We start from the raw sequence: 10000 nt of genomic DNA on the forward strand, positions 1-10000 counted from the left end.
TCTCTGTCTCATGCATGTAGGCAATGTTTGCTCGCTACGTGCCTGAAATCGCTGCTCTCATCCTTAATCGGAAGAAATACGGAGGGAGTTATAACTCGACCCGAGGACGAAAGTAAGTCATGGACCCTCTAATGATCAACAGGTTCTTATTCTCACAGGAACTTCCTGTGATGTCAGAGGGGCTCCTATACTTAAAGGAGCATTAGACTGTAGTGTACTTTAGTTTTTACTACAGTAAACTCTAATGTATTGTAGTAAAATGTACACTTTATGTGTAGAAAACTTCAGTATTGGCACATTTGTTTATATTACTATAGCTGTTGTGTTACCATAGCAACTGTAGAATTACTGCAACAAATCTGTTATTGTAGTTGTTGTGTTACCATAGCAACTGGAGAATTACTGCAACAGATCAATCATTGTAGCTGTTGTTACCATAGCAACTGCCGAATTACTACAGCAAAGCAATCATTGTAGATAATGTTACAAATCAATTATTGTGGTTGCTGTGTTACCGTAGCAACTGTAGAATTACTATTACTTTAACAGATAAATTACTGTAGTTGTTGCTACCATGGAAACTATTGAATTACTACATCAGATGAATCATTGTAATTGTTGTTACCATAGCAGCTGTACTATTACTACAGAATATCAATAATTGTAGTTGTTCTGTTACCATAGCAACTATAGAATTACTACAACAGATCAATAACTGTAGTTTTTGTTATCAAAGGAACTATAGAATTACTAAACAAGATCAATAATAGTAGTTGTTTTGTTACCATAGTAGCTATAGAACTACTACAACAGATCAGTTACTGTAGTGATTGTGTTACCATAGCAACGGTAGAATCAACACAACTGATCAATTACTGTAGTTGTTGTGTTACCATAGCAACTGTAGCATCACCACAACAGATCAATTACTGTAGCTGTTGTGTTACCATAGCAACTGTAGAATCAACACAACTGATCAATTACTGTAGTTGTTGTGTTACCATAGCAACTGTAGAATCACCACAACAGATCAATTACTGTAGCTGTTGTGTTACCATAGCAACTGTAGGTTTATGAGGGTCTGGGGTCTAGAATGGCACACATCATCATCTCATTGCTTGTGGCGTTGTGTGTGTGTTGCTCACCGCTTGCTAATCTGTGCTATTTGTGACACTTTTGGGCTTTTCTACATGTGCTGTACGTGTCGTGATGTACCGTCCTGAATGTTGTTCACAAATACACAACTGGAGCTTTGCCTAGGAGATTCTAAATTATTATAATTTATTATTTGTCATTATTGATTTTTTATTTACTTATGCAAATACTACAATGCAAACAGGCAGACAGAGGGACAAAACATGCAGAGTTAATAGTAATGGGGCAAAACTAAACAATACAAACAAACACGTACAAAAACACTTAAAATGCATATATACAATATATCCCAGCCTCTAAAGAAAACAGGAGATTTTTTTGTTTGCAGCCAGAACATATATACCAGGGATGGGCAAACTCGGTCCCCATCCCCCGGTGTCCAGCACAGTTAAGCTCCAACACTAATCAAACACACCTGAACATGCCAATCAGTGTCTTTCAACACACCTGCTTATAGAATTCTAGTGATCTTGATTAGAGTTGGAGCTAAACTGTGCAGGACACCGGCCCTCCAGGACCAAGTTTACCCACCTCAGATATATACAGGCTCACTCACTGGCCACTTTATTAGGTACACCTGTCCAACTGCTCATTAACGCAAATTTCTAATCAGCCAATCATATGACAACAGCTCAATGCATTTAGGCATGTAGACATGGTCAAGACGATCTGCTGCAGGTCAAAGCGAGCATCGGAATGGGGAAGAAAGGGGATTTAAGAGACTTTGAACGTGGCATGGTTGTTGCTGCCAGACCGGCTGCTCTGAGTATTTCAGAAACTGCTGATCTACTGGGTTTTTCACGCACAACCATCTCTAGGGTTTACAGAGAATGGTCCGACAAAGAGGAAATATCCAGTGAGCGGCAGTTCTGTGGGCGCAAATGCATTGTTGATGCCAGAGGTCAGAGGAGAATGGCCAGACTGGTTCCAGCTGATAGAAAGGCAACAGTAACTCAAATAAGCACTCGTTACAACCGAGGTCTGCAGAAGAGCATCTCTGAACACACAACACGTCCAACCTTGAGGCGGATGGGCTACAGCAGCAGAAGACCACACCGGGTGCCGCTCCTGTCAGCTAAGAACAGGAAACTGAGGCTACAATTCACACAGGCTCACCAAAACTGGAGAATAGAAGATTGGAGAAACGTTGCCTGGTCTGATGAGTCTCCATTTCTGCTGACACATTCAGATGCTCGGCTCACAATTTAGCCTCAACAACATGAAAGCATGGATCCATCCTGCCTTGTATCAGCGGTTCAGGCTGGTGGTGGTGGTGTAATGGTGTGGGGGAGATTTTCTTTGGGTTCATTAGTACCAATTGAGCATGGTGTCAACACCACAGCCTACCTGAGTATTGTTGCTGACCATGTCCATCCCTTTATGAGCACAGTGTCTCCATCTTCTGATGGCTACTTCCAGCAGGATAACGCACCATGTCATAAAGCACCAATCATCTCAGACTGGTTTTTGATCATGACAATGAGTTCACTGTACTCAAATGGCCTCCACAGTCACCAGAGCTCAATCCAATAGAGCACCTTTGGGATGTGGTGAAACGGGAGATTGGCATCATGGATGTGCAGCCGACAAAACTGCAGCAACTGTGTGATGCTATCATGTCAATATGGAGCAGAATCTCTGAGGAAGATTGTCAGCACCTTGTTGAATCTATGCCGTGAACGATTAAGGCAGACCTGGTACTAGTATGGTGTACCTAATAAAGTTGCCAGTGTGTGTGTGTGTGTATATATATATATATATATATATATATGTGCTGTTAAAAGCTGCAAAAATATGTAAAAGCTATTAATATTCATAATCAATAGTAATAAAATTATGTGCTTAAAGAATTATTACTTTATTATTACTAAAGTATTATAGTTAAATAATGTTGTTAGTTGCATTTTTAACATGATTAAAAGCTGTATTTTAAGCCACAAGGTGTCACAAATAGCATAGTAAAGTAGCTCATTAAAGCAGTGTACTGAAAATATTTAAAACATATATTCCTATTTAATTATCAGTGATCATTTGTATGGATTACTCTTCTTAATCATGCTTGTTGAAGGATTCAGATGCTCTGGGCTGTACAGTTTTGTTTTGTGATTTTAGTCTGTATTTATTACTATAATGCTATTGTAAAGTGTATTATACTGTATATATTATAGTATTTACAACTTCTTTAAAGGAAAGCATACTGTAGTATTAACTGTAGTAATTAATGACTGTTCAACAGAATAAGACATTTTACAAACTTTAATTCAGTTTCATTTTTTAGACAGTGCTGTTTAACAGAGATTTTTATCAACATACTTTAAACATAATAGTTTAATAACTGATTTATTTTCTCTTTGTCATGATGACAGCACATAATATTAGACTAGATATTCTTCAAGACACTAGTATTCAGCTTAAAGTCACATTTAAAGGTGCAACTAGGTTAACTAGGGTAATTAGGCAAGTCATTGTATAACAGTGGTTTGTTCTATAGATATTGTGCTTGTGTGTGTGCTAATGTGTGTTTGCTAATAACTCGTTCCTCAGGCATATCGTGGTGTGTGGACACATCACACTTGAGAGCGTCTCCAACTTCCTCAAAGACTTCCTACACAAGGACAGGGATGATGTCAATGTAGAAATAGTTTTTCTCCATAAGTGAGTATAATGGTGTGTGTGTGTGTGTGTGTGTGTTCTGTGTGTTCTGTGTGGTCGCCGTCTGCTTCTATCTAACACTGCTCTGCTCTCTTTATTTCCAGTATTTCCCCTAATCTTGAGCTGGAAGCCTTATTTAAGAGACATTTCACCCAGGTGGAGTTTTACCAGGGCTCTGTGCTCAATCCTCACGATCTCGCTCGAGTAAAGGTGACGCTTTTATTATCAGCAGCAGCAGAAAAACAGTGTTGTGTTGGGGAAAGTAATGCATTGCAATATTGAGTTACTCCCAAAAAAGTAATGGTAACATTTTACTTGAAGGGGTGTTCATAAGACATAAGTCATAAAGCCAGCCTTCATAGTCAAAAATCTCTCTTTAAATCTCTTAAAAGTCTTCATTGAATTTGTCCAGATTGAATCGGCCGATGCCTGTCTGATCTTGGCCAATAAATACTGTGCAGACCCTGATGCAGAAGACGCATCCAATATCATGAGGTGATCAACTGATTGCATTATTATACTTCAGATGATTTGTGATTATAATCCTGATCGTAATATAGATTTGTGTTTTTCTAGGGTGATATCCATTAAAAACTACCATCCAAAGATACGCATCATTACACAGATGCTGCAGTACCACAATAAGGTGAGAGCTTCTGTCCCTATTAAAGAGATCAAACTCACGGCTGAAATGCAGAAGTAAAAATATCAGGGTATATTAATCATAAATTATGGGTATGTGCTTTAGCTTTATGAAATATAGAGCAGATTAATGCATATAAATGTGAATATTACATTCAGTGCAAGAAAGTATAAACAGAAGGTGCACTATACAATGAGTATACAGTGATTATACAGTGAGTATATAGTGAGTATACAGTGATTATACAGAGAGTATATGTGTACTAAACTGTGATTATATAATGACTATACAGTAACTATACAGGACATTATACAGTGAGTATACAGCGATTAAACAGTGAGTACACGTGTATTATACAGTGACTATATAGTGACTATACAGTGCAATATACTGTGATTATACTGTGAGTATATAGTGAGTATACAGTGATTATACAGAGAGTATATGTGTACTATACTGTGATTATATAATGACTACAGTAACTATACAGGACATTATACAGTGAGTATACAAAGTATATGTGTATTATACAGTGACTTTATAGTGACAATACAGTGCAATATACAGTGATTATACAGTGAGTATATAGTGAGTATACAGTGATTATACAGAGTATATGTGTAATACAGTGAGTATACAGCAAGTATATAGTGACTATACAGTGCATTATACAGTGAGTATATAGTGAGTATACAGTTATTATACAGAGAGTGTGTGTATTATACAGTGACTGTATATTGATTATACAGTGCTTTATACAGTGATTATACAGTTAGTATATAGTGAGTATACAGTGCATTATGCAGTGATTATACAGTGGATTATACGGTGAGTATACAGCAATTTTACAGTGACTATATAGTGACTGTACAGTGCATTATACAATGACTACAGTGAGTATAAAGGGAGTATACAGTTTTTATACAGAGTATATGTGAATGTACTGAGTATACAGTGAGTATATAGTGATTATACACAGAGTGTATGTGTATTATACAGTGACTATATAGTGATTATACAGTGCATTATACAGTGAATATACAGTGAGCATAAAGTGAGTATACAGTTTTTATACAGAGTATATGTGTATTATACAGTGATTAAATAGTGACTATACAGTGAGTATATTGTGAGTATACAGTGCATTATACAGTGATTATACAGTGCATTATGCAATGAGTATACAGTGCAGTACAGAGAGTATATGTGTATTATACAGTGATTATATAGTGACTAAACAGTGCATTATACAGTGATTTATACAGTAAGTATACAGTGAGTACACAGTTATTATACAGTGAGTATACAGTGATTATGAAGGGAGTACATGTGTATTATACAGTGGCTTTATAGTGACTATACTCTGCATTATATAGTGACTATACAGTGATTATATAGTGTGTATAGAGTGATTTTACAGAGTATATATGTATTATACAGTGCTTTTATAGTGATTATACAGAAAGTGTACAGTGAGTATACAGTGACTATACAGTGCTTTATACAGTGACTATACAGTGCTTTATACAGTGACTATACAGTGCTTTATACAGTGACTATACAGTGCTTGATACAGTGAGTATGTGTTGATTATGCAGTGATTAAACAGTAAGTATACAGTGAGTATACAGTAATTATGCAGTGAGTATACAGTGATTATAAAAGGAGTACATGTGTATTATACAGTGACTATATAGTGACTATACAGTGATTAGATAGTGAGTATATAGTGAGTATACAGAGCATATGTGTATTATACAATGATTAAATAGTGATTATACTGAGCATACAGTGAGTATACAGTGAGTATGCAGTGAGTATACAGTGATTATACAGTGCTTGATACAGTATGTGGTGATTATGCAGTGATTAAACAGTTAGTTTACAGTGAGTATGCAGTGATTTTACAGTGCTTTTTACAGTAATTATGCAATGATTATACCATTATAAATGTGACAGTGAGTGTGTGTTCTCCTTCAGGCTCATCTGCTGAACATCCCGAGCTGGAACTGGAAGGAAGGAGATGACGCCATCTGCCTGGCGGAGCTGAAGTTGGGCTTCATCGCCCAGAGCTGCTTGGCACAGGGGCTCTCCACCATGCTGGCCAACCTGTTCTCAATGAGGTCCTATATCAAGGTGTGTGTGCGCAGGTGCAGCACAGAACACACACACATCAGCCCTGAATCTCTGAAACTCTTGGCGTTCCTCTGTGCAGATTGAGGAGGACACATGGCAGAAGTATTATCTAGAAGGAGTAGCCAATGAGATGTACACCGAGTATCTGTCCAGTGCCTTCGTGGGTTTATCTTTCCCCACCGTCTGTGAGTAAGTATGGAGAAACATCTGTCCACGTGTAATCACACGCTCCGGGGTTTGTGATTCAGCCATCTCTGAATTTAACACCAGATCAATGACGTGTTGCTCAATTCTGTGGAGCTTTTGTTGAGATCAGTGGTTTTTGAGGTCAAAGAATAAATGATTTTTTAAATAATGTTTTTAATTAATAACATTTTTTTAGTAATTAAATACATTTTGGTGGATTGTATTTATTATATAGTCCCTTTAATTGCTTTAATATAGTATATAGTATATAAAATGCAACAAAAAATGCACAAATGGAAGTATGGCAATGATGGATGGATAGATGAAGTGGTGGATGGATGGATGGATGGATGGATGGATGGATGGAGAGATGGATGGATGGATGGATGGAGAGATGGATAAATGGAGAAGTAGATTGATAGAGAGATAGGTGGATGGATGGATGGGTAGAGAGATGGGTGGATGGATGGATGGATGGATGGATGGATGGATGGATGGATGGATGGATGAATGAAGTAGTAAATGAATGGATGAAGAGATGGATGGAAAGACGGATGGATAGACAGATGGACAGATAAATGGAGAGATGGAGGGATGGAAAGATGGATAGATGGATGGATGGACAGACAAATGGATGGATGAATGGAGTGGTGGATGGATGGACGGATGGATAGATAGATGGATGGACAGATGGATGGGTGGAGAGATGAATGGACAGACAGATGGATGGATGAATGGAGAGATGGATGGATGGAGTGATGATGGATGGATGAATGGAGTAGTAGATGGATAGACAGATGGATGGAGTGATGGATGCATGGATGGAGTGGTGGATGGATAGATGGAGTGATGGATGGATGGAGAGATGGATGAATGGAGTAGTAGATGGATAGACAGATGGATGGATGGATGGATGGATGGATGGATGGAGTGGTAGATGGATGGATGGTTGGATGGAGTGATGATGAATGGAAGAATGGAGTAGTAGATGGATAGACAGATGGATGGAGTGGTGGATGGATGGACCGATGGAGTGATGGATGGATGGATAGATGGAGTGGTGGATGGATGGATGGAGTGGTGGATGTATGGATGGATGAAGTGGTGGATGTATGGATAGATGGATGGATGGAGTGGTGGATGTATGGATGGATGGATGGAGTGGTGGATGGATGGATGGATAGATGGATGGATGGATGGATAGACAGATGGATGGAGTGGTGGATGGATAGATGGAGTGGTGGATGGATGGATGGAGTGGTGGATGTATGGATGGATGGAGTGGTGGATGTATGGATAGATGGATGGATGGAGTGGTGGATGTATGGATGGATGGATGGAGTGGTGGATGGATGGATAGATGGATGGATGGATGGATAGACAGATGGATGGAGTGGTGGATGGATAGATGGAGTGGTGGATGGATAGATGGAGTGGTGGATGGATAGATGGAGTGGTGGATGGACAGATGGAGTGGTGGATGGATGGATGGATGGAGTGGGGGATGGATGGACAGATGGAGTGGTGGATGGATGGACAGATGGAGTGGTGGATGGATGGAGTGGGGGATGGATGGACAGATGGAGTGGTGGATGGATGGACAGATGGAGTGGTGGATGGATGGATGGATGGATGGAGTGGGGGATGGATGGACAGATGGAGTGGTGGATGGATGGACAGATGGAGTGGTGGATGGATGGATGGATGGATGGAGTGGGGGATGGATGGACAGATGGAGTGGTGGATGGATGGACAGATGGAGTGGTGGATGGATGGATGGATGGATGGAGTGGGGGATGGATGGATGGATGGAGTGGGGGATGGATGGACAGATGGAGTGGTGGATGGATGGACAGATGGAGTGGTGGATGGATGGATGGATGGATGGAGTGGTGGATGGATGGACAGATGGAGTGGTGGATGGATAGATGGAGTGGTGGATGGATAGATGGAGTGGTGGATGGATAGATGGAGTGGTGGATGGACAGATGGAGTGGTGGATGGATGGATGGATGGAGTGGGGGATGGATGGACAGATGGAGTGGTGGATGGATGGACAGATGGAGTGGTGGATGGATGGAGTGGGGGATGGATGGACAGATGGAGTGGTGGATGGATGGACAGATGGAGTGGTGGATGGATGGATGGATGGAGTGGGGGATGGATGGACAGATGGAGTGGTGGATGGATGGACAGATGGAGTGGTGGATGGATGGATGGATGGATGGAGTGGGGGATGGATGGACAGATGGAGTGGTGGATGGATGGACAGATGGAGTGGTGGATGGATGGATGGATGGAGTGGGGGATGGATGGATGGATGGAGTGGTGGATGGATGGACAGATGGAGTGGTGGATGGATGGACAGATGATGTAATGTTTTGTCTGTTGTGTTTTCAGACTCTGCTATGTGAAGCTGAAGCTGCTGCTGATCGCCATCGAGTATAAATCAGACCAGAGAGAGAGCAGGTGTGTGTGCGAGCGCGTACATGTGTGTGTAAGAGAAAGAGAGAGTGTGTGCGTGCGTGCTTGCGTGTGTGTGTGTGTGTGCGTGCGTGCATGTGTGTGTAAGAGAAAGAGAGAGAGTGTGTGTGTGTGTGTGTGTGTGTGTGTGTGTATGCGTGTGCTGCTCTCACTGCTGCTGTCTGTGTTTGTTTCACACAGGGGTGGAAAATGGTATGACCCGCTGATGTGTGTGTGTGTTTGGTGTGTTCTGGTCATGTCAGATTCTCTTGAACATTTACATGCACATCTCGCTCAGACGCTCCTGCGTTTGGTTAAAATCTTTAATGTGTAGATTTTCAAGAGATGCGTTCAGTTTCTGTCCTGCTGGTCAAGTTGTGTGTGTGTAAACAGTAAAGGTGATCAACACACACACACACACACACACACACATACTGTATGCAACAGTTCAGACAAAAGTCAAACCCTCATTTAGTTCCAAACCGGTTTAGCTTTAACAGACAAGACTTTAATATTTTTATGCAATGAATCTGAAAGTAGATGTTAATTTACATTATATATATATAGTAAACAAATAATATAAAAAGTAGAAAATACAGATAAATAAATAACAGATACAAAAAAAGTAAAATAAAAATAATAACAAGAAGTAATGACAGATATCATCAATAAAATCAACAGCTAGTAAAGATAGTAACCTATCATTTTTATAGTAAATGATAAAGATTTTTGCTGAACTACTTTACGCTCGCGTCTTATGTTGTA

At 40.0% G+C, this 10000-nt stretch overlaps 1 protein-coding gene across 1 annotated transcript in view; it reads left to right on the forward strand.

Moving 5' to 3' along the window:
• The window catches only part of LOC130238168 (calcium-activated potassium channel subunit alpha-1-like), a 71116-nt gene that overhangs the window by 30403 nt on the left and 30713 nt on the right, over positions 1 to 10000 (forward strand). Inside the window, exons 8-14 of the mRNA XM_056469078.1 lie at positions 3700 to 3810; positions 3912 to 4017; positions 4220 to 4302; positions 4384 to 4453; positions 6431 to 6586; positions 6666 to 6775; positions 9173 to 9241. Of these exons, the coding sequence (XP_056325053.1) occupies positions 3700 to 3810; positions 3912 to 4017; positions 4220 to 4302; positions 4384 to 4453; positions 6431 to 6586; positions 6666 to 6775; positions 9173 to 9241 (705 nt within the window). The remainder of the gene's footprint in view (positions 1 to 3699; positions 3811 to 3911; positions 4018 to 4219; positions 4303 to 4383; positions 4454 to 6430; positions 6587 to 6665; positions 6776 to 9172; positions 9242 to 10000) is intronic.

This window comes from Danio aesculapii, chromosome 12, assembly GCF_903798145.1.
Source record: "Danio aesculapii chromosome 12, fDanAes4.1, whole genome shotgun sequence".
NCBI classification, from domain to species: domain Eukaryota; kingdom Metazoa; phylum Chordata; class Actinopteri; order Cypriniformes; family Danionidae; genus Danio; species Danio aesculapii.